This window comes from Schistocerca piceifrons, chromosome X (assembly GCF_021461385.2).
Source record: "Schistocerca piceifrons isolate TAMUIC-IGC-003096 chromosome X, iqSchPice1.1, whole genome shotgun sequence".
NCBI lineage: Eukaryota > Metazoa > Arthropoda > Insecta > Orthoptera > Acrididae > Schistocerca > Schistocerca piceifrons.
In genome coordinates this window covers 358,216,611-358,241,980 of record NC_060149.1, presented here as the reverse complement: position 1 = coordinate 358,241,980, position 25,370 = coordinate 358,216,611, and the positions used below count along the sequence as shown (strand labels likewise).

Sequence of the window (25,370 nt, the reverse complement as noted above, 5' to 3'; positions counted from 1 at the left end):
TTATTCTTTCTTGTTTAATTTAAGTATCTTTGGACATGATTGTTTAATCCGATGCTACTGCTAAAACTATTTGAGACCCTTGAGTATTACTTGGAATAGTAATTTCTCTTTCTTTTTCAGGAATAATATCCTACACGGAGTATCTGTTTCTGCTGTCAATACTTACAAGTACGTAAATCTATGTTTACAGTTCAGTATTTTTTTCTGCACCACTTGTTTGTAGTTACTAATTCTTGAGTAATGTAAATAAATTAGAAAAGAGCAGCTATCTCTATTTTTGGTTTCTAGGTGTTGATTTGCTGTCTCAAAGTGTTCACGTTGGATTTGTTTGTCATTTGTCTTATTTTTGTCCTAGAAGTTGGAGACGTATTGTATTACCATCATTTATCTTTGTGTAAATAGGTAAAAATGTGGTAAATGACTGAGGTGATAGGTAGCAGTATGGTGTTACAGTAGTCTATTGCACAGTGCTTATAACACAATCTTGTGGTGTGTTAGAAACCTGCTCTGTGATGTGATCTAACAATTAGAGACTACACAAATGAAATCCATAAATACAATCCAATTCTTGATTCCTAATTGACAAATCATTCAAGTCAGCCTTTTCCTGCTGTTGGTAATGTGTCTGTTTCCAGATAGTCAGAAGGCAATGATCCTTGCTTAAAAACTGCAGTTAAAAAGTAGAATATTGTCCACTGATGGAAGTTGAGATCATCATACTTCATCTGGGAGTCTTTATGTTGAAACCGCAAAGCAGTTGGGGTGGGTTGTGCTATGTATTTGGAATCATTTGTCAGTCCTTAAACACCATAAAACATTGTGAAAGCTGCTATATCAAACAGAAGACTTCCTGCAACTACTGCATGAATTATCACTGCTGAGTTGTGGCCACATGAAAGTCTGATCACATCAAAGAACATGTTACTACCCACAACATTATGTACTATAATGGATGCTACACAACAAATCCCATCTGTGTTCCAGCCACTCCAACTTCTATGAATTGCACAGTAATGAACTGCCTGTCCAATCTCCAGAATTCTCCTGGCTCCATCCTCCATGAAGACTTGTTCTCATATTATGTCTGTCCCTGTTATCTCCCAATTTCCTAATGACTGGTACTCCATCCCTTCCCCACAGATTTATACTTCTCTTTGTCCCTCATTTTAGTTATGTTTACACTCTGTATATGTGGGGGGAGGGGGGGTGAAATGTGGGAAGAGATGAGGAGGGTGTAAGTTTGAAGAGTAACACAAATTATGCACTGGAAAATTACAGGGTCTGAAATTTCATAATTTATTCTGGCAGTTAGAGATTCATATATTTGATGTGAAGGAAGTGCACCTCTTAATTGCTATAATTTGTCCTTTAAAAAGTTAAAGACAAATTTCCAAACATTGTTTATTGTTTTAGGAAGAGTATGAAAGATATTATTGTTTCAGAACCTCAAACTGGATTTCGTATTGCATTCAACATGTTTGATACTGATGGTAATGAGCGTGTTGATAAGACTGAATTTCTTGTGGTAAGTACATTGATTTCAAACTCCTATCATTTATAAGCTGCTCCTTGTTTACATTGTAATGCATAAATTTCTAGCCACATGATTTTGTGCTAAATATCTTTCAATTTTGGAACAATGGTTCTTTTCATAGGTGGAAGAGTACAAATTTTACATCATGTTTGAGTTGAATAGTGCTCCCCTCCCCCTCCAAATTTTCGTTACACAATTCAGAAGCATGTGAATTACAGATTATCACAACAGTGGATTTGCCATGCAGCTCCCAGAGATAAAATAATGTTGTACTGACCACCACATTCACCCAGTTTGAGTCCTTGTAATTTCTTCTTGTGGAATTTTGTAAAGACTGCTTGTGCCACCATTTGAAACAGTGCTAGCCAACCTACGCATATGGATCGCTGCAGCTATTGCAGCAATTGACAAAAACATTAAACAAAGCACTTGGGCAAGTTTCTCCAGCTATGTGCATACCCTGCAAAGCATGTTGTAAAATTTCAACATTTATAACGTGCTCAAAGTTTTTTTACATTCATTTCGATTCTACCGTGACCATTTTTTTTTCTGAAATGTTACAGTCAACAACAATAATTACATTTTGAAACTGAGAACATAATTTTCACTCACACTGTATTGTAGATTTTTAATAATAGTACTGCAACTGTATTGTATATTGTAAATACTTCCCACTGAATGAGTACTGTTTTCAGCAAAGTTACAGTCATTACGATTGTACAAAAGTTGGACAAGTAGCTGTAGTGGTTGAAAGTGTGTGATTGGGGAAGAACAATTATTGACATAATAAGTTTCAAGCTTTCAGAAATTTGTTAATTAAAATGAAGAAACTGGAGGGAAAGGGGGGGGGGGGGGGGGGAAGGGGGGTCACAAGTTTTGGCACAGAAGCAGAATGAAAATGACACAATGTAATTAATTCCCAGAGCAGATAATATACTATACAAAGCAGCAAGTCCTATGTTCAAATACCGGTCTTATAAATTGATGGAAGGCAAGGGGGATACACAAGTTGCTTCAATTAACACAAGTAAGTAGAAATAATGTGTTGACAGAGGGGTGAGGTGGGGGGGGGGGGGGGGGAATCTGGGCGAGCAAATTGGTGGTAGTGAGTGAAAGACTTAGAAGAAAGGGAAGTACTGTGAAGACAATGTAGAATAGTGAAGAAAACAAGATGGAATGATAACACAAGGAAAAATTAGTGTAATTCAGTGCCAGATGAAAGAAAGAAACTAGAAGTGATGATCAGTTCCTGTGAGGGAACAAAATGACCTCGTGACAAAATAAGTTCCAGAATCTGCACTGTCAAAGCATATATTGCAGTGCAGTATAAGGTGTTTTCCTGTGTAGTCTATATATCGTCATTCAGTATTTTCAGTTGTCAATAAATGCAGGCTGCTGAATAATATGTGGAACAACACATGTAATGTCACATACATGTCTTTCTTCTGTTATTTATTCGTTAAATGCTTCCCTGCATACGAATATGTTTAACACTAAGTGGATCAATGAGGAATATTTTATATTAGGAAAGATTGCTTGTATATGAATCATAAGATGACCAGACAAAATACTTCACTTTTTTCAGATGAAGCAAGCCAACTTAAAAGGGCTGTAAGAAGATTTTATGTACAGTATACCTCATATCTGGAATAGAGATGTGGTGCAGGGGATGTATGAGATTGAGGTTCTTAGAGGATTTTCTTCCAAGTAGAGTGCAATTTATCTTATGATATGCTAGGAGGAATTCTAGGCTAATACTGGTGAAAATATTGATTAAAGACACAGTCTTGTAGTTACAAAGGAATTCAGGCTGATGTATTATCAAGTCTGGATTGAGGCAAACTACACTGAAAATTTATTGCTGTACAATGTTGGTAACTGCAGGAATGAAAGATATGGACAGAAATTGTTTCAGTTTTACTAGGAGAGTTTGTATCCAAGAATAATGTTCACTATGAGAGAGTTAACAAACAGTGAAAGGCATAGCTTGTGTATTTAATGTATATGACAACATAGTGATGTTAGTTCTAGGAGACTGAAATAAATATCAAAGACTGATATTTTTGCCATAAAAAGAAGTCATATAGTTGCAGCAAATGCCATTAAGGCTACAGAGAAAATATTTTTCAGTGACTCTTTAGTTAACTTGAGACTGTAAGAAAGATTACCACTTCCAATGTCATTACCATAAATTTATGTATGTCGGGTAGCCATAAAGTCTTTATTCTCATGTCAGAAAAATAAAGTTATGTAATTATTTCCTTGTTTGTGAATACATGTCTGCAGTCCTAGTAGACAGTGAAATTCCCAGATCACAGAACCGTACCCCGCAAAATGGCACAGCCTGTCCCCACTTTAACAATGGGCTGTGGTGTTTTGCTTTCTCTCTTTAGCGGTGCACTACAGTACTGTGAGGAGGAGGAGGAGGAAGAAGAGGAGGAGGGCGATTTCAGTGTGTGGCAGAACTGCAGACATGTACCAGCAAACAAAAAAAGATTAAATGTTTAACCCGAAAGAACAGATACCATCTTCATATATATAACTCGTCTAGCTTGAAGGGGGAAACCAGATGGCGCTATGGTTGGCTTGCTATAAGGTGCTGCCATAGGTGAAACTGTTATCAACTGTATTTTTTAAAATAGGAACCCTCATATTTTGTTAAATATTCATGTAGTACATAAAGCAATATGAATGTTTTAGTTGGACCACTTTTTTCACTTTGTGATAGATGGCGCTGTAATAGTCACAAACGTATAAGTACATGGCATCACGTAACATTCCGCCAGTGCGGACGGTATTTGCTTTGTGATACATTACCCGTGTTAAAAATGGACCATTTACCAATTGCAGAAAAGGTTGATATCGTGTTGATGTGTGGCTATTGTGATCAAAATGCCCAACGGGCGTGTGCTATGAATGCTGCTCGGTATCCTGGATGACATCATCCAAGTGTCCAGACCATTCCCAGATAGTTATGTTATTTAAGGGAACAGGAAGTGTTCAGCCACATGTGAAACATCAACCACAACCCGCAACAAATGATGATGCCCAAGTAGATGTTTTAGCAGCTGTCGCAGCTAATCCGCACGTCAGTAGCAGACAAATTGCATGAGAATCAGGAATCTCAAAAACATCGGTGTTGAGAATGTTACATCAACATCGATTGCACCTGTACCATATTTCTATGCACCAGGAATTGCATGGCAACGACTTTGAACATTGTGTACAGTTCTGCCACTGGGCACAAGAGAAATTACGGGATGGTGACAGATTTTCTGCACGCGTTCTGTTGAGCGACGAAGCGTCATTCACCAACAGCAGTAGCGTAAACCGGCATAACATGCTCTATTGGGGAATGTAAAATCCACGATGGCTGCAACAAGTGGAACATCAGCGATCTTGGCGGGCTAATGTATGGTGCGGCATTATAGAGGAAGGATAGTTGGCCCACATTTTATCGATGGCAATGTAAATGGTGCAATGTATGCTGATTTCCTACGTAATGTTCTACCGATGTTACTACAAGATGTTTCACTGCATGACAGAATGGCGATGTACTTCCAACATGATGGATGTCCGGCACATAGCTCGCATGCAGTTGAAGCGGTATTGAATAGCATATTTTATGACAGGTGGATTGGTGGTCCAACTAAAACATTCATATTTCTTTACGTACTACACGAATATGTAATAAAAAATGGGGGTTCATATTTTAAAAAACGCAGTTGGTATCCTATATATAAAGCCATGAGTAATGAGTGTAATGGCAGGGACACTACGAATATAGTGCAGGACAATAAGTTGGGACTGTGGGTTTCACGGGAGGCATGCTAGAGATAAGTCTTTGCAGTGGCACTATCCTCAGATGGCTAGAGCATCTGCCATGTAAGCAGGAGATCCCGGGTTCGAATCCTGGTCAGGGCACACATGCCTGTATGCAGCAAAGGGTATTCATTTCATTGTATTGATTTACTTGTAATTTCATTCTAATGAGCTGCACGGTCACCAATGGTATCTGTTCTTTCGGACATGTCTGAAATAACAGATACCAAGGTTCACCGGCCATTTTGACCATTTTCTGTGCAAATGCACAAACAGTGCCCGAACTCGTATGGGAATTGATAAAGCCATGAGTAATGAGTGTAATGGGCAGGGGCACTACGAATATAGTGCGGGACAATAAGTTGGGAATTTGGGTCCCACGGGAAGCATACCAGAGATAAGTCTGTGCAGTCGCACTGTCCTCTGCGTCCTCGGTGGCTCAGATGGGTAGAGTGTCTGCCATGTAAGCAGGAGATCCCAGGTTCGAATCTCAGTCAGGGCACACATTTTAAACGGTCCCCTTTGATATATATATATGAACACCTGTATGCATGTAAGGGTATTCATTTCATTGTATTGATTTAATTGTAATTTCATATAACACAGGCCAGAAGCTACACATAACCAGTGATAACAATGGTGGCATATTTACTGTATAATTTCATCATCAGACTTAGTCCAAAGCTACTGTAAATATTAGATGTTCATGGATCACAGTTTACATGATGTTTGTCAGTTACTTATCACCCCCAGAGTGAGTTCCAAGAGTTTTATAAAAATACTGACTCATAGATGTTCAAAGGTTGATAACTGATCCTGAACTGAGTGACTACATTTCAATTCTGTACTAACTGCACAGTGTTCACTCTGACTGTCACAGATTTGTCGACCAAACGAATGCTGACCAGGGATTAACTGAAGCATTGTTCAGTACAGTGATAATAATTCAAATTTGTAGTTACAATCTGATTTATAATTGGAAGAAGGTCAAAATTAGTTTCCACAGAATACCAGTGAGCCAAGGAGTAATCTGGTTAACTATGGCTTAGATAACTGGAAAATTGACAAAGTTATATGGACTATATTGTGAATACTATGTATACTGCCACAGGGATTCACAATTCCCACAAAAAGTGGCAAAAATATGTAATTTTCTATATTGAATAATTAGTGAACTTCACATGTTTTCATAATACAAGAGGGCATTTTCACAATCATAAAAAATCAGGCCTACAAAACTAGGTAACTAAGTTTTGGAAATAATCACCAGTTAAAAATAGAAGATTCTGAAAGACGAAAATTTTTGTTATGAATAACTTTTGAAACATGATGTTTTTGGAGGAGCTAGAGTAAAACAGACATGCACACATGCCAACAAGCACATGACTATGTGTTGCTGGAGGGACTAATAGTGCCAGTGCTATTTTTCTGCAGGTGGATTGCTTGTGTTGGGGATAGTGTCAGTGGAAAGGGAGACAGGGTGCAGGGAGAAGGACTAGGAGTGGGCAGCTAGTGGCCCAGAGGGAGGCAGCTGATTTGCCACTTAGGAATGCAGCAGGGGTGGAGGGGGGGGGGGGAGGGGAGCACATGCATATGAGCTGGCATCATTGCAGCAGCTGGTGGAAAGCAGCACACACTGTAGGTGACATTAGGGCACAAATTGGTAGGTAGTGACAGGAAAGAGGAAGGGGAACTGTTGGGTGGGGGGTTCAGCAACAGTGGGTAACCTGAGATTGAGGCTAGAACGATTACAGGAGCAGATTATGTGTTGTAAAGATAACTCCCTTTTGCATAATTCATAGAAGCAGGTGATGGAGGGAAGTATCCACATGGCACAGGTTGTGAAGCAGCCATTAAAATTGAGCTTGGTGTGCCACCGGGTGCTCAACTTTGCTCTTGACAGCCGTTCAGCGGTGGCCATTCATCCTGCTGGTCAGCTGGTTGGTAGTGATGAAAAACTGTGCAGTGTTTGCAGCAGAGTTGGAATATGTGTGGCTGCCTTCACAAGAGGCCTGGCCTACGATGTGGTAGGAAAAGCCTTTGACAGGGCTGGAGTAAGAGATGCTGGGTAGGCAGATTCAGCAGATATTGCAGCTTGGTCTGCCACCAGGATATGATCCCTATGACAAGTGGTTGGGAGTGGGTGTGACATAGGGATGGACTGGGACGTGACTGATGGAGGGGAAGGACACTTGAGGAGGGGTGGGAAGGACCTTGGGTAGGATGTCCCTCATTTTAGGACAGGGTGAGAGAGAATCGAAGTACTGGCAGAGGATATGGATCAGTTGTTGCAGTCCAGGATGTTACTGGGTAATGAGGGGAGTGCTTTGTAGCTGATTCTTGGGGTTGGTGAGACCTTCAACATATTGGGCTAAGGAGACTTTTCATTGAAGATACATCATCCACAGGTGGCTGGGCTGTGTGGAACGAATTTTTTGATGTGGAAATGCAGGTACTGTTGGTGGTTAGTGGGTTTAATGTGGGCAGAGGTGTTGATGGAGCCATCAGAATGGTGAAGGTCAACTTCCATGAAGTTGTCTCGTTGGGTAGAGGAGAACCAGATAAAGTGTAAGGGGAGAAAAGGTGTTGAAGTTAGGTGAGTTAATGTGGATAGTGTGTTTTGGCCCTGAGTCCACATCATGAAGATGTAATCGATGAACCTAAACCAGACAAGTGGTTGAGAGTTTCCGGAGGCTACGAAGGTTTCCTTTAGATGACCTATAAACAGGTTGCCACAGAAGGGTGTTTTGGGTGTTCATGGCTCTGCCACAGATTAGTTTGTAAACCTTCCCTTCAAAGGAAAGGTAGTGAGTCATGATATGGTTTGTAAGGTGTACAAGGAATGAGGTGGTGAGTGTAGAGTGTGAAGAATGTTGTGGGAGGGTTGTGTTGGAAAGTTGGTGAAGGAAATGGTTAGTAGCTTTGATGTGGGAGGCTAGGTTTTGGGAAATTGGTTGGACGGTGTTGGTCAACAAGAGAAGAAATTCTTTCAGTGGGAACACAATAGCCAGCTACAATGGGTGTCCAGGATTGTTGGTATTTGGCGATTTTGGGGGGCATGTAGATGATGGGTGTGCAGGATTTTGTTTGGGTGGGGAGGAAGATGGACTCAGGTGAGAGGTTCTGGGAAGGGCCTATTCCAGCCAGCCCCGTGTTGGAGCAGCTCATCGCAGGATGACTCTGGAAGCTAGCAACTTATCTTTCTTTTCAGTGTGCCAATTGACAACTCACTGCGTCTGCTATTTGGTGAGTGGTGCCCTTTAATCCAAAATTATTTATAGTCTACAAGAACTTTCCTACAACTTTTAAACTGATATAACTGTTATTAATAATGTGACTAATCATTAGAAACTGCAAGCCCAGAATCATTAGTATACAAACTTTATAAAAGTAAATGCAGATTTGTCATTGTGGCTTTCCTATACAGAAAATGTAATGCAGTACCACCAATATCTCCCCCCCCCCCCCCCCCCCCCGCCCTCCCACACACACACTAGAAATTCCATTCACTACAGTTAAGTTGCCATTCTTCATTTCTCTATACACATTTTTACTTTTATGGGTATAATTTGTGACTTTGGTTTCTAACTTTTATATTTAGATTTTATTTACAGCTATGACTTAGATAATGTAACTCACTACATTGTATACAAAAATAGATCCAGCGTATTATGGCAAAGAACATGAAGGAGCAGTATGAAAATGATGCCAGTCTACAGACTGTGAGTTTTATTGCTTGTCTTTGTTTTAATACCTTGTTGGAATTGCAGAGCTGATGTAGATGCTGGCTGCTTTAACATGATGCAGTGCTGTGTAGAGTAGAGGAAGTGTATATATGCAAAAAAGCTTCAGATGTTATTCTTTGTAATTATTTTATGTGCTGAAGGAGAAAAATATTAGACATGTGATATTCCACAAGAGTAGTTATTTAAAATTCTCTCCTTTTCAGGAAAGGACTGGTGGTGATGAGTAGTTACGGTGCCATGCAAATATGCTAAATTCATTGCATGGAATTTTGTGTGTTTCATTGTTTAAATGAGATTTTGTAACATTGCTAACAGAACCAGCAAGTTTGTACTGATACATATAGAAGTATAGTTATTATATAGTTTTTCATGTGGTGGTTTTTTAAATGTTTTCAGCATTACATTTCTGTGTACTTACTCTGAAAAAAAAATTTGTACTGATTCTGTAAACTAGCATATTGAACACACATTTACATTCATAAAACTATAAAATTGTAACAATGTAAACTTCTAGGATGAGAAAACTGGGGCCATTTACTCACTTTTGGGAAGTACTATAACTATTCAGCAGCTGAATTGGAAGTTAGAAAGGCTTTCCTTATTGATTGTGAGTGATGTGTCTTAGTGTAACTGTTTTGTGTAGGTCCATATGCCAACTGCATGTAGAGTGTAGTGTGCTGTTTTCGGTGTTGTTGACAGTGAGAGGCTGAAACTGGGTTTCACCACATAGCTTCTGCTCCTCTGCAATAACATTAACAGGATCCACTAGTTTAAGTGTCCTCATCCAATGAAGGGAATACCATTGACATTGTTACATGTCCTCAATTCTTGCGTTAGTAAAGATGTGCTGGATTTAGCCTGGCTCACTAATCTGTAGTCACCTGGATTTCTTCTGGGTCAAGGGTCACCATATTAGGGGGCATTGGTAACTGCGGATATAAATGTGAATGATACAAGCACGCTTAGTTGACAGCCTTGATGATTGACAGGTATGCCATTAGTATAAATTTGCTACATCCCAAATATTCAGAAAACAGAATAGTTAAAAGAAGTTTTTAAATAACAATACTATTAATAATGTATCATTTCCCATGAATAAATAGCAATATTCACAGATTTTGATGCTGTCATGCATTTCTATTGTTATGGCTTGTTTTAAATCCAGAGTTCTGTTTATCTGGTTTAGTTATGTCTGTCAAAAAAATTGTTGGTAGCAAATTAAGCTCTCAAAATGAAAGATTTATGAATATAAATAATAAACACTAAATAGTTTGTGTATTTGACCACTTAATGATTGATTGATTATGTGGTACTCAAGAAAATATTCCAGGAATACAACCTCTAAGTCTGTGAAGTTCAAATACAGTGATGAAGAGAGGGAGATTATTGCACTTCGTCAGTATGAATAGAGCTAAACAACCAATATTTGTGGCTTGCATTCCAAGATTCTTAAACATTGTGCACATTTATGTATCTCCAACATGTACATATTTTCTTGATTGTGGTTTTATTTCTGTTTTTGTAGCTAATCTTTTTACATATTAAAGAGTAAGTGCAATGGAAAGATATCTTATCATTACATTGACTAGGAAAGCTAACATTTGTTTTTCTTCTTGCATTTATGTGACAAAAGTTTGATCACTTAAGGTAAGAATACACTTAAGACAAATAAAAATTAATGAAAAGGTGTATGAGATTAGAAATGAAAATGCACACAGTAGGCAGTTGAAATGCTAAATAAATGATATATATGAAACCTTGTATGGAGTTCTTAAATTGGAGTACCTCAGGAACCAGTATCCAACAGTACAATAAAAGACATTCAATAGTTGGTACTACACTCATGCTTATAAATTAACGATAATGCTGATACATGGTGAAACAATGCTCTGGTGGGTGGTTTGCGGGTTTAACTCACCTCAGAGTATGACCATGTGGTGCACTTGACCTGCGGTCATTGCACATACACAGAGGTGTGTTAGTGCATGTCAGAGTACGGTGCAGCGAGTAAGTGTGCAGACATTTCCAGACATACTAATGGTGACTGTGTGTCGAAAATGGCTCAAAGAACACATATTGATGACATTATGAGGGGTAGAATACTAGGGCAACTGGAGGCTGGTCAAATACAGCAGGCCGTAGCATGGGCCCTCTGTGTGCCACAATGTGTGATCTCAAGATTACGGCAACAATTCCAGTAAACAGCAAATGTGTCCAGGCGCTACAGTATGGGACGTCCACAGTGTACAACACCACAAGAAGACCGATATCTCACCATCAGTGCCCGCAGACAGCCACGGAGTACTGCAGGTAGTCTTGTTCAGGACCTTACCGCAGCCACTGGAACAGTTGTCTCCAGACAAACAGTCTGCAGATGACTGAACAGACATGGTTTATTTGCCCGGAGACCTGCAAGGTGCATTCCACTGATCCCTGGTCGCAGGAGAGCCCACAAAGCCTGGTGTCAAGAACACAGTACATGGTCATTGGAACAGTGGCCTCAGGTTATATTCACAGACGAGTCCAGATATAGTCTGAACAGTGATTCTCACCAGATTTTCATCTGGCGCGAACCACGAACCAGATACCAGCCCCTTAATGTCCTTGAAAGGGAACTGTATGGAGATTGTGGTTTGATGGTGTGAGGTGAGATTGTGATTGGTGCACATACACCCCTGCATGTCGTTGACAGAGGAACTGTAACCGGTCAGGTGTATCGGGACATCATTTTGCACCAGTATGTCTGCCTTTTCAGGGGTGCAGTGGATCCCACTTTCCTCCTGATGGACGATAACGCACGACCCCACTGAGCTGCCATCATGGAGGAGTACCTCAATACAGAAGATATCAGGCAAATGGAGTGGCCTGCCTGTTCTCCAGACCTAAACCCCATCGAGCACATCTGGGATGCTCTTGGTTGACATATCACTGCACATCTTCAAACCCCTAGGACATTTCAGGAGCTCCAACAGGCACTGGTGCAAGAATGGGAGGCTATACCCCAGCAGCTGCTTGACCACCTGATCCAGAGTATGCCAACCTATTGTGCGGCCTGTTTACATGTGCATGGTGATCATATCCCGTATTGATGTCAGGGTACATGCGCAGGAAACAGTGGCGTTTTGTAGCACATGTGTTTCGGGACGGTTTTCTCAACTTATCACCAATACCGTGGACTTACAGATCTTCCCTTTGTGCCTATGCTATTAGTGCCAGTTTTGTGTAGTGGCATGTTGTGTGGCACCACTTTCTGCAATTATCCTTAATTTATGAGCAGGAGTGTACTTTGACATGTGTAAATATGAGTCACACTTCATTTAACTGTTATTTTCATCATTAACCTATTAACAGGAACACATTTTTTAAAAGAAAGAAGTTACAATTCCTCAATATTTGTGAATTACACTGCACTGAGGTGTTCGCCTTAGCAGTAAAACGTTAGTAAAATGAAATTCAGCCAGTATTTAGTAGTGACCCTTTATTGTACTAACCCACATATAGAACCTCAGTGGAAAATTAAACAAAAGTTTCTGAAAATCAAACAATTTGGTTGTCATGCTATAGCAAGAAGAATGAAGAAATTACATAAAAGTGTAGTGAGAATCATCCTCCTCCACTACATTCTTCAGGTTTGAATTGTTTGTAGTGTGTGTTATAGCAAATACAACATTTCGTTATCTTAATTTATAGAACTGCATTGATAATTAAGACTTATTAACTTAGGGTAGGCAGGCTATTTGGGTCTGTTTCATTTTATTTTAGGTAGGATTAATGTGACATCATCTGCAAAAATAGTAATAAACTGAGCTATAACATATTTGTACAATGGCTGAAGATGGAAAAGGCTGTACATTCACTGGAAGCACCATTGCACCACACATCCTGAGAATATTATGGAAAGCACAGAAAAGGGGTATGGACTTAGTTGAACCTAGTTGGCAACAAATATGGGCACAGCATTTTGCTTAGTGAAACAGTCTCCTTGAAATAGTGTGTGATGACTTTTCACATGCCCCATACATGCTTTACATCTGCTGCTTGATATAGTTAACATACTCCGTCAATGAAAAAAATCCATTTTGAAAATATAATGTAATTGGATAGATGAAAAATGTGCTCACCATGCAGCAGCAGGAGGACACACTTATAAAGGTACAGAAATTTGTAAGCTTTTGGAGCGAGTGACTCCTTCTTCTGGTGGAAAGGGTGAAGGGGAAGGAAGAGGGGGGGAGGAAAAAGACTGTTCAGCTTTAGGAAATTGGGAAAGTTTGGAAAAGTCATCCAGAACCCTGGGTCAGGGGAGACTTGCACAGGGGGGAGACTTACTGGATGGGCAGTTCTCCCTTCTCATTCTAGCCAGTAAGCCTCACCTGACCTGTAGTTCTTGGTGACTTTTTCCAACTCTCCCTATTTCCTAAAACTCATCAGTCCTTTTCCTTCATCGCTCTTCCTTCCTCTTCAACATTTCTGCCGGTAGGAGGAGCCACTGGCTCTGACAGCTTGCAAATTTCAATACCTTTATATGTGTGTTATTCTGCTACCACTTGGTGAGAAAATATTTTTACTTAACTTAATCTGTATTTAGAGAAGACAATAATCAAGAGATAGGTGTTGGGTTCACATTGGTAAATGTGGTGTCCAGTTCACTGTTTGAAATTCACCAGAATGCTCATAAAACCTCACTTCAAAATTCTTCCCCCGAGAGCAGATTCATTATTTTGCTATAATATTCTGTCACTTTCAGAACATTTAAGCTATATACAAGAGCATGAATCAGTCAAAAACAATTTTCCATTGTTGCTACAATGAACAGACCTGCATAAGAAGACAGTGGTGTCAGTTACTGCTACAAGAATCCATACAAAATGTTACACATTGCCATTTTGACAAGCAAGATCCAACCATCATCTCGGAACAACTGATTTGTTGTTTTATTGATTGTGCCAAATGTTTCTAGTCAGTAATTATTCAATGGATTAACTTACTGAATCCAGGAAAGACACTTCCTTCTATGCTTTAACATTGATGGAGGCATTCTGCCAGATCTTTGGATCTAACATCTAGTGGGACCTGATTAATAATACACTGTTCTGCCTGACTCATGTCTGACATCACCTATGTTAAATTATTAAGTCAAAATCAATTTGAAAGCCACACTTGCTAATGTTGCATTGATTTGACTTGTGCAGGGAGACAAAATAACAGTGGTCTTGGCCCATTATTGTCCACACCAAAACTGAGTTTATTGTGGAGTTTCACTCCTCAGGATTCTAGTAAAACTAACCAGTACCCTTAAAGAATGGTAGGAGACTCTTTGCTAGTTCCTTATTATACATAATTTTGTCAAGACTTAATGACCCAAATATTCTTCACATTGGACAATTAGGTGTGGTGTGATTTCATGCCCCTTGCCAAATAGTCTACACTTAAGAGCATCTTTCTCTATACCCATCGTGTGCAGGTGTTTCTTAAAGTTACCACAGCCAGTCTGTAGTCCTACCATGAGTCTAATCTGTCTTCTGTTCAGGCCCAGGATAACATAACTTCTCGTGAAATATGGCTTTGGTATCATTAGATTGCCATGGTTTTTTTTTTTTTTTATCATAGGCCAATATTCTATGTGCTGCCTCCTGATCCAGCTATGTAGTTTTGATTTTACAATTGCCTTGGTGATCATAGGACAGTTTCTGGTCTAATAAATTGAGTTGTTACACCCACCCTGATGAGCCTATCAACTTGTTCATTGCCATTAATTCCTGAGTGACCAGGGATCCACAAGTTTATCATCACAGGGCATCATGGCATTCTGCTATGATCTTTGTTCTCATTGCAGTGGCTCACAGAGATTTGGGAGCTGCTTGACTGTCCAAATAAATGTAGATGCTATGATCCATGTAGCACCAATACAAATTCTCCTCTGCACACACTCTGATAGCAGATATTTCCATCTGAAATACTATGGCCAGGTTCCCTAGAGAGATTGCTCTCTTTAGTCTGGGTTGTATCCTGTATACCCCAGCCCTAGTACCCTTGTATGAATAATGATGTCACACCGAAGCACACAGGGGCACCACTGAAAGATTCTCTAGCACTGCTCAAGGGACACTTTGATGAGGACATAGTCAAACTCTTTTGGCATGTACTAACCACCACCTACTTCAAATGTTGTGGGAAATTCTACAAGCAAATAGATGGAGTTGCTATGGGTTCCCCCTTAGCACCTAGCATGGCTAACTTATACATGGAATACTTTGAGGAGATAGCATTGGACATGGCTCCACTGAAACTGAAAGCATTTTACAGATATGTGGATGACACCTTTGTGGTATGGCCACATGTTAAAGATAAACTACTTGAGTTCCCGCAGCACCTCAACGGTGTACATGAAAACATCAAGTTTACCATGGAGATAGAGAAAAATGGAAACCTACTCTTTCTGGACATCCTGGTTACTAGAAACGCAGGAGGCACGCTGGGACATTTGGTATATAGGAGGGAAACACATACGGACCTATATCTCGATGCTAGGAGCTGTCACCATCCAGCGCAACGCAGCTCTCTACTTAACACCTCGGTACACAGGACGAGGTCCATTTGCAACAAGAAGAGCTTACCGAGTGAACTACAACATCCAAAGGAAACCTTCAGAAGAAACAGCTACAGCAAGAAACTAATAGGAAGAGCTTTGAGGAACAATAAGAAGAGAGGAGGAGAGAGAACCGGAAGAGGATGACACAAGAGGTTGTGCATTCCTGCCATATGTGAGACCACCAACAACGAAGATTGCAAGAATCCTTAAGAAGCACCAAGTGAAGACCATCTTTGACACAGCAAAGAAAATCAAGGATATACTTGGATCAACCAAACACCCACTAGGGCTAATGACACCGGGTGTTTATAGAATTGGATGTAAATGTGGCATGCAATACGTAGGGCAGATACAACGTTGCATTACACAGTTCCATACAGAACATATAAGAAATGTGCATCTTGGACAGGTTGACAAGTCCACGGTGGCGAAAAACACAGCATCAACGAAAAGCATACTTTCGAATTTGAAGAAACAAAGGAGATATGCAGCACCAGCGGATTTTGGGATTCAGTTATAAGAGAAGCGGTAGAGATTCGTCTGCACGAAAATTTAATTAATCAAGACAGTGGTTACCATCTCAGTACAGCTTGGAATCCTGCAATTAGGAAAATTTGGCAAGAATACTCTGGTCCAAAAGGGACCGCGGCCGGCGCTGGTATGAACAGACACCGGGAATCAATGACCGCACGTGCAGTGGTGCCAAGAGCCTGGTGCAATTCCGCTGGCACGTGATTGGTCGGCAGCCGGAATCTGATAGCAGTCCAGCAGCTACAAAAGTGTGCGACAGACAGCATCCCGACACTTCACTTGAAGATGATAGATATGCAATCCATTGAAATGTTGTGACTAGAAGACAATACCACTTGGCTGATAACCTGTGAAGATTTCGTAGCTGAAATATGCCGAGAAAGCCTGCAATCGCATATAAGTGTAGAGCTTTTCCCACTTTCCCAACAGATTGGTGAAATGCTGTCTCATATGATTTATGTGGTTGATATGTGTTTTGATTTCATGCAGAGTAATCTCAGTTAACCATCTTTCCCTAATGTGCACATTAACCAGTTTTTCTATTGTATTTGTAAGAAATGAGGACAGGCTGTTTAGTCTCATACCATTTTCCTTGCTATGATCAATTCTCCCTGGTTTTGGAATGAAAACATGCTCACTGTCCTCAAAGTGTCAGGAATGATTCATGCTACTAGGCTGACCTTAAACAGTCTCCATATGAATCCAATTAAGCCCTCTCCTGCGTGTTGCAGTAGAGCTGGAAAGATTCCATATGGGCTTGATGACTTCAACAGTTGAAATGTTATCATCGTCCATTTGATTTTCTTGAAACAAACACATTCTCTGGCAGATTCCCAGTTCTCTCTTTGATAACCTGTAAACCGGTACCTCTCAAAGAATCTTGTTCTGTGTTATCTGCCAGAGTGCACTGAGGGAAGTGAATCTTCAGGAGCCCATACAGCACTCACTTGCTGTCCTTGTATACCCACCATTCTCCTTCCTTTGAGTACTTCCTGGATTATTTTGTATTCTTCTGAAGATTTTGTGCAGTCTGGCCCTAATAGCTGCGCTTTCCACCTCCTCACACAGTACAGTCCACATTGATAGTTTCACTTGCTTAATCACAAGGTCGTGTTCGTAAAGGGGCTCCTGATATTTTGCCCATTGTCCTTTCCTTCTTGCAGCAGTCTTCTTACATGCTTCCTTCACTATTCCAGACTCTTGTTCCACCTGTTGGTACATTTCTTCGTAATTGGGCAGTTTTCCGAATATGAATGAGGTCATAATGGCAGATGTTGCTGTCTTTGCCATTTCCTTGTTGGAAATGGATTTCTTATTGAAGTTCTGACTTCTGATAAGTGTTAGTTTAGGTATCTCCTATACAAGTCTGTCTTTTTCCTCAGGATTCCCAAGGCCATGGTTTGTTTATCACCCATCTCAACTTCAAACTTAATATACATTTGGTCACATAAGGATGGCTCCAAAGCCACATGCCATTGTTTGACATAATTACCCATTAGAATGGACCCAAAAGTTATGTCAATTACTACTTCCCTTCTTTTATACCTGGTGGTAGGTTCCCTGTTCCTATTCAACCTTTATAAGTTACTCTTGTATAGGTATTTGAGTAGATGCTCACCTCTGCTGTTGGTGCCACTGCTTTCTCACACCAGGTTGTGGTCAGTGCCACTGCAACCAACCAACCAAGCAAGCAACCAACCAACCAACCAGTGGTTGCTATTCAGCTGCAGGCAGCTGTCTAATACTCTCCTCATTTCCTGGGAATGAGGAGTACTGTCTTCATAAGAAAGGTAAACTGAGGTGAACCCAGTTTCCCTCATGCTTCTTTCTTCACACTGTTTCATCCTAACGGTCACTAAGTCCCTGGAACAACAGTCTGCCATCAGCATGAATGAAATTCCATTCTTGACATAAATGCATGTTCTGGAGTTCTTTAGATTTCTAGCATAAATCATCTTAACTCCAGTTCCTTCAAAGCCTGAGATGACTCCCTTTATAAAAGAGGGGGCAACACTGTTGTAACACGAAGGACATGCATCACATGACTTGTGCACTGTCTGTAGTTGATAGCAGAAGCACAGTTGAAGTAGTGCAAAGAGCAGACACAGCTGAGTTTGAGTCAGTTGCAGTCTATATTGTCTGAAAGTATTCACCTGATATGAGTCCATGTGCTAAAGACTTGTTTGTCAAAAGGAAGGAGCCTCTTCATGGCACGTTTCTCTTGGTTTAAACCCAATGAATGAGGTGGCACAGTGGTAAGATGCTGGACACATATTTGGGAGGACATTGTATGAAATCCCCCTCTGTAAATCAAGATTCAGATTTTCTGTAATTTCCCTAAATTGTCTAAGAAAAATGTCTCGATTGTTTCACTGGGAAGGCACAGCCAGATCTGCACTTGTGCTCCATTTTGAATGATCTCTCCATTTATGAGGTGTTTTTTGGATGAATCCAGCCTATTACCTTGTTTAATATCATTTCTAGTTTTCTTCTTTTTTGTGAATTTTGTGTAGGTGATGACACGTAAGTACGTACTTAAAATTCCTGAAGCAACTCAAAATCTGGGCTTTACTACCAATATTTTAACTGGCAGTACATAGACCGTAAGGGAGCAGCAAAGTTTTTTTGTGAATATCCTCCTCTGAAGACCTAAATATTGAGTTGGGAATGAATATGATATTGTGTTAAGCAAATTCTCATGAAAAATCTAGTATCATAAATGAAGAATTGAAAGTGAGAGCCAGTATAGATGCTTGTGGCTAGCAGTATATTCCAGTACACATGGGTGAAATCAGCTAATACTGTTCTGCCAATGAGATGAATAGTAGTCAGACACAGAATTGCTTGGAGGGGGGGGGGGGGGGAGGGGGGCGCTGCATTTGTAATTGTAATAACGTCACTCGAAAGAGAAGCAAATTAAGTACTAAATTTTCAGCCACAAATTGTTGGAGACATGTAAATGATCACCAGAATTGGTATCATTATTTATCAGCTTGGAAGATATCAGTAGACATTTTTAGGGACTGAATGCATAATTGGCTTAAGGAAATTTATTTTCATGTAGCTTAGTGCCTCTAACAAAAATTTGAGATGGATTAACACATTTTTAAGTTAAAAAAGTTTTAGCTGTGATCACAATGTCTTCTCTGCTGGTGAAGCCATAGTTTTGATTTAGCATACCCCTAATTAAAGCTAATGTAGAAATATACATGTGACTTAAGGTCCTAAATACTGCTCTTCAAAGATTTTTTGTTTGGACCAAGCATATATTTTATTTACATAATATTTCATTTACCTTATTGCTTTCATAGTTAATGAAGCTGGTGGCTGGACCGATGGCAGTTCGTGAAATTAAGAAAGAGATACAGTCAACAGTGCAAACACAAAACACACCTACACAAAATCAGACAATCGTAAGTTAGATTGTTCAGTTGTGTGACAGCTTGTTGCTTCTCTCTGCATCACTAACAGCCATCATTGTTTGCTCTACATGTTCTGTATGTAGTATCACACTATAGACATTGTATCTAAAATATAATTCCTGTATTATTGTATGTATGCACATTGGACAGAGAGGGGTATTTTCACTGAAGATAAATGCACCATATGTGTGAATGAGAAAAGAAAGATCTAAGCCATTCCTTTCTGTTTCTGAAAGTTGTCAGATCACAGCTTAGTTTAATGTAAATTATGTTGAGTATCTGGAAAACTCACAGATAGTATCTGCACTGGTAGTTAAAAAATTGTTTCACAGTTCCAGTCTTCTCCTCTGCATCAAATACTCTTTGCCTGGTAGTTAAAAGTGTTGATGTATCTCAGATTTGGAAGAAAATGTCACCTATATTTCTGTAACTATACAGCCTTTTATGCTGTAGTACTTATACAGTACTTAAGGACATGGGTTGTCCATAACAAAGGTATAGCAAAGAAGTTACTATTACCTACACATCAGTATCACGCAGAACTTTTTTGTTTTTATCACAGAAAAGATATGAGTTTGCTTGTAAGTTAAGCAGTTCTAGTGTCAGATTTAATTTCATTTTTATTTTCTTACAGTCATGTGGCTCAGTGGGTTAGCTAGACACTATGGACTGAAGGTGTGGTGTTGAAGTTCGCATTGGTTCTATGATTTTCACCTTTGACTGACTACCACTGTCACAGCTGGAAATGTTTGTTATTGCAAAAATGCTGAGTTGCACAGTGGTTTCGAGTCCATGAGTCAAATGACAATGATGATGTTGAATGTAATTCCAGTGAAGAATGTGTGCCATTCTCAGGTCAATGAAGTACTGAAATACATTTTATATTTAAAACTAAGTCAGTCTATGGCAGTATGCAAAAGTCCTCGTATAGTTGGCTGGGTATGTTAGTTCAGAGGTTGGAGGAGAGTAAGGGCATACTATTTCCAACAGGTCCATTCTTAATAAAGCATGTTCAACTCGAGCTTTGAGTTGTTGATGACTATACCTTTTTGTAGTGGTCATGAAACTGCCTATAAATAGTACATGAACTTCAACAAACATCTGTTTAAGTGAGTTTACTAGATAAACTAAAGGCAAATTTTACTAACAACGTTTTACCAGGGCAATGAAAACAGACAGGTTGCATTTTAGACTTCATTAAAAACACTTTTCAGAATGCTTTCATTAACTTTCTTGAACTGGAAGGTCCTATGCCAGAGTGAACTGACTACAAATTTGGACATTTTGAGTTTGCTATGGCAAGCATTGTAGAATATCACAAATATTCATGTGGCACAACAGGTCAGGAGTATGGTTTGGTAGTGAGAGGGATATTTTTCACATTGTCAGTTCTGATATATCTTGATCTACAGTTATCTCTGACGCAAAAATGAACTAAGTCCAGTGATGAGATTCCAGACCATCTTGTGGAAGAAAGTTCACATGAGTCAAATGACAATGTTGACATTGAGTGTAGTTCCAGTGAAGAATATGTACCATTCTCAGGTCAGTGAAGTAGTGAAGGTACATGTTATATTTAAAAGTACATCAGTCTATGGTAGTATGTGAAAGTGAACCACATATTTTGATGGTATCTTGACAAATGATCGGGGTAGTGAGTATTATATTCACATGTTTTATGTTTCTTTGTGTTATACCTTCTGACTCGTGGTGTGACGTCATAAGCGAGTGACTGCGTGTGAGATCGCTCTCTAAGTTTTCATATATTTTTAGGTTTCAGATACATGTTTTAACAGTTTTTGTGATAATATTTACTATATAAGTGACGTATTAGTGGTTTCTTCATTCACCTCTGCCTTTCTTGTGTTGTGACCTGATATTTGTGAGTGTTTCGTATCGAGCAACTTAACCTCTTGCCTGTGTTTACATTCCGCGCTGACCAGTTGCAGCTGTAGCGGCGCATCGAAAGCTAAGTACTAATCAATTGTTTGTGTATAGTGGTTTATTTAGGAACTTTAGTAGTCTTCAACTGGTGTTCTTGGTGTTTTCTGGTGAAATAATTTCAGAAGAACCTTTTGGGAACTGTTTTCAGCTTCGTTACTGTGTCATTAGACGTTTGATTCTCTTTCTGTATTAGTCTTTTGTTATATTCATATTTGTAGTTTATTAATACTGTTAATAATAGTAGTTACTTCCCTTGTAGAGTATGTTTGTGATTATTGTAGTAAGGTTTTTAACATCTTCTTATTGTAGTAGCGGATCTTAGAAAAAGTAAAATTTTACCATGAGTGAGAAGTGTGGGCTTTGCCGTAGGTTCGTGAGTAGTGAATTGCGGTGTGAGACTTGTTCGAAGTTTTTTCACTGGGGGGAATGCAGTGGGGAAGCCAGTGGGCATTCTGGTGAGATCCTCTCCTGGAACTGCAGGTTATGTAGCAAGAGTAAGTTGATAGAGGAGCAGGAGCGTAAGATCTGTGCCCTTCAGATGCAGTTGAAAAACGCACAGGAGGAGCTAGATAGGATGAGGAGGGAGAAGGGGGTTGGGGAATGGGAGCTGGCTGTTGGCAAGAGATCTGCTAGGAGAAGATGATTTTCAGATAGTTTTACTATTGGTGTTTACAATAGATATGATCAACTGTCAGAGTCTAGTGGAGAGGAATCTCTAGTAGCTGTAGATGTAGGAAGTATGCAGCAGACCTCAGTAGTTACTGTGCCTAGAACAGTTGCAAAGTCGAAGAGGAAGAAGGAGGTTCTGCTGTTAGGTAGTTCTCATGGCAGAGGTGTAGGCCAGCAGTTGCAGGATGTGCTGGGGAGTGAGTACCAGGTCACCAGCATTGTGAAGCCTAATGCAGGGTTGGCTCAGGTGATTGTTAACATAGGGGGGGGGGGGGGGTTATGTAGGGATTTTACTAAAGAGGATCAGGTAGTGATTGTGGGTGGGGCTGGTAATAGTATTGATAGGGATGGGGAGTATAACATAGATGGTGACCTGGAAAAGATAGCCACTCAGACTGGCAACACGAATGTGCATTTCGTGGAACTGTTTCAGCGTCACGATCGGCCTCATCTTAATACAGCCGTCAGGCGTAAAAACATGAGACTTGGGGGTGCGCTGATGACAGAAAGCATGGGTCACATTTCAGTGGTGTCGGTGGAGTCTATCAGCAGGACGGGCTTTACTAGACATGGCCTGCACCTCAACAGGTATGGGAAGGGGAGGTTGGCAAAGCTTATAGGTGACAGCATAGGTGGGGTTGGTGGGATCACTCATGGGAAAATTCCTGCAGTAGTGGGTGTTAGAGCTGCACCTTTTTTAGATTGAAGTCAGCTGATAGGTATTCCTGCTTAAGGGAAGTCACTATAACAAGGGAATCACTTTTGACAAAGCTTAGGTATCCGAGTAATGAGGGAATTAGTATATTTCATCAAAATATACAAGGTATTAGAGATAAAGTTAGTGAACTGCTTATAGATGTTGACTCTGAAATTATTGGTATATCTGAACACTTCTCAAATAAGGAGATAATTCAGAGGCTTCCTTTACCAGGATACAGGTTGGCTGGCAGCTTTTCAAGGAGCTCTTTGCGGTGTGGGGGAGTAGCCATGTATGTGAAAAACGGCATCCCATTCGAGTCAATTGATGTTTCAAAGTACTGCACTGAAAAGGTGTTTGAGTGTTGTGCAGGTGTGGTTAAATTTAACGGAGCTAAACTTCTAACTGTTGTTATTTATAGATCCCCAGACACCGATTTCACAACATTTTTGCTAAAGCTAGAGGAGGTTCTTGGTTCACTTTATAGGAAATACAAAAAGTTAGTTATATGTGGTGACTTCAATATTAATTGTATAAGTGATTGTGCAAGGAAGAGGATGCTGGTAGACCTCTTTAATTCATATAATCTTATGCAAACCGTACTCTTTCCAACGAGAGTGTAAGGGAACAGTAGAACAACCATAGACAACATTTTAGTTCATTCCTCATTACTAGAAGAGCATTCTGTTACCAAAAAGGTGAATGGCCTTTCAGATCATGATGCACAAATTTTAACTTTAAAAGATTTTTGTGCTACAACACATGTTAAATATAGTCATCAGCTGTTCAGGAAAGCTGATCCAGTTGCTGTAGAGACCTTTTTAAACCTTATAAAGGAACAAGAGTGGCAAGATGTTTATAGCGCTGATACAGTAGACGATAAATATAACGCTTTTCTCAAGACTTTTCTCATGCTCTTTGAAAGTCGCTTTCCGTTAGAACGTTTAAAACAGGGTACTAGCACAAACAGGCAGCCTGGGTGGCTCACTAGAGGGATAAGAATATCTTGTAGAACAAAGTGGCAATTATATCAAAACGTTAGAAACAGTCAAAATCTAAATGCAACAGCCCATTACAAACAGTATTGTAAGGTGCTTAAAAATGTTATTAGGAAGGCAAAAAGTATGTGGTATGCAGATAGAATAGCTAAGTCTCAGGATAAAATTAAAACCATATGGTCAGTCGTCAAGGAAGTTGCTGGTCTGCAGAGACAAGTCGAGGATATAGAATCAGTGCGTAGTGGGAATGTCCGTCTTACTGATAAGTCGCATATATGTACAGTATTTAATAATCACTTTCTGAATATAGCAGGTGAACTAAATAGAAACCTAGTCCCAACAGGGAATCATATAGCGCTCTTAGAAAAAAGTGTTCAGAGACTGTTACCTGAAATGCTCCTCCATGATACTGACAAGAGGGAGATTGAGTTAATAATTAAATCACTAAAGACCAAGAACTTTCATGGATATGATGGGGTATCTAGCAGAATACTGAAGTATTGTTCTATGTATGTTAGCCCAGTTCTCAGCCACATCTGTAACTTTTCCTTTAGGAGTGGTCGGTTTCCTGACCGATTAAAGTACTCGGTAGACATTGATAATGTTGACAATTTTAGACCTATTTCTATGCCATCGGTGTTTGCTAAAGTTATCGAGAAGGTTGTATATACAAGGTTACTGGAGCATTTAAATTCACTTAATTTGCTGTCAAATGTTCAGTTTGGTTTTAGAAATGGTTTAACAACTGAAAATGCTATATTCTCTTTTCTCTGTGAGGTTTTGGACGGATTAAATAAAAGGTTGCGAACGCTAGGTGTTTTCTTTGATTTAACGAAGGCTTTTGACTGTGTTGACCACAAAATATTACTGCAGAAGTTGGACCATTATGGAGTAAGGGGAGTAGCTTACAATTGGTTCATCTCTTACTTTAAGAACAGAAAGCAGAGGGTAATTCTCCGCAATATTGAGAGTGGTAGTGATGTTCAGTCCCAATGGGGCACTGTTAAGTGGGGCGTTCCCCAACGGTCGGTGCTGGGGCCACTGCTGTTTCTTATTTATATAAATGATATGCCTTCTAGTATTACAGGTGATTCAAAAATATTTCTGTTTGCTGATGACACCAGCTTGATAGTGAAGGATCTTGTGTGTAATATTGAAACAGTAACAAATAATGTAGTTCATGAAATAAGTTCGTGGCTTGTGGAAAATAATTTGATGCTAAATCACAGTAAGACTCAGTTTTTACAGTTTCTAACTCACAATTCAACAAGAACCGATATTTTGATCAGACAGAATAGGCATATTATAAGCGAGACGGAACAGTTCAAGTTCCTAGGCGTTCGGATAGATGGTAAGCTGTTGTGGAAAGCCCATGTCCAGGATCTTGTTCAGAAGCTAAATGCTGCTTTATTTACCAT

General features: G+C 39.7%; 1 protein-coding gene across 3 annotated transcripts in view; it reads left to right on the top strand.

Annotated features, from left to right (window-relative positions):
- LOC124722889 (calcium uptake protein 3, mitochondrial-like) overlaps positions 1–25,370 on the top strand; it is a 636,966-nt gene that overhangs the window by 593,788 nt on the left and 17,808 nt on the right. The window contains exons 4-7 of one of the 3 annotated variants that reach the window (XM_047248024.1): positions 121–168; positions 1,443–1,525; positions 9,016–9,078; positions 19,534–19,635. In XM_047248024.1, coding sequence (XP_047103980.1) covers positions 121–168; positions 1,443–1,525; positions 9,016–9,078; positions 19,534–19,635 — 296 coding nt within the window. The remainder of the gene's footprint in view (positions 1–120; positions 169–1,442; positions 1,526–9,015; positions 9,079–19,533; positions 19,636–25,370) is intronic. The other 2 variants (XM_047248025.1, XM_047248026.1) reach the window with 2 other exon arrangements.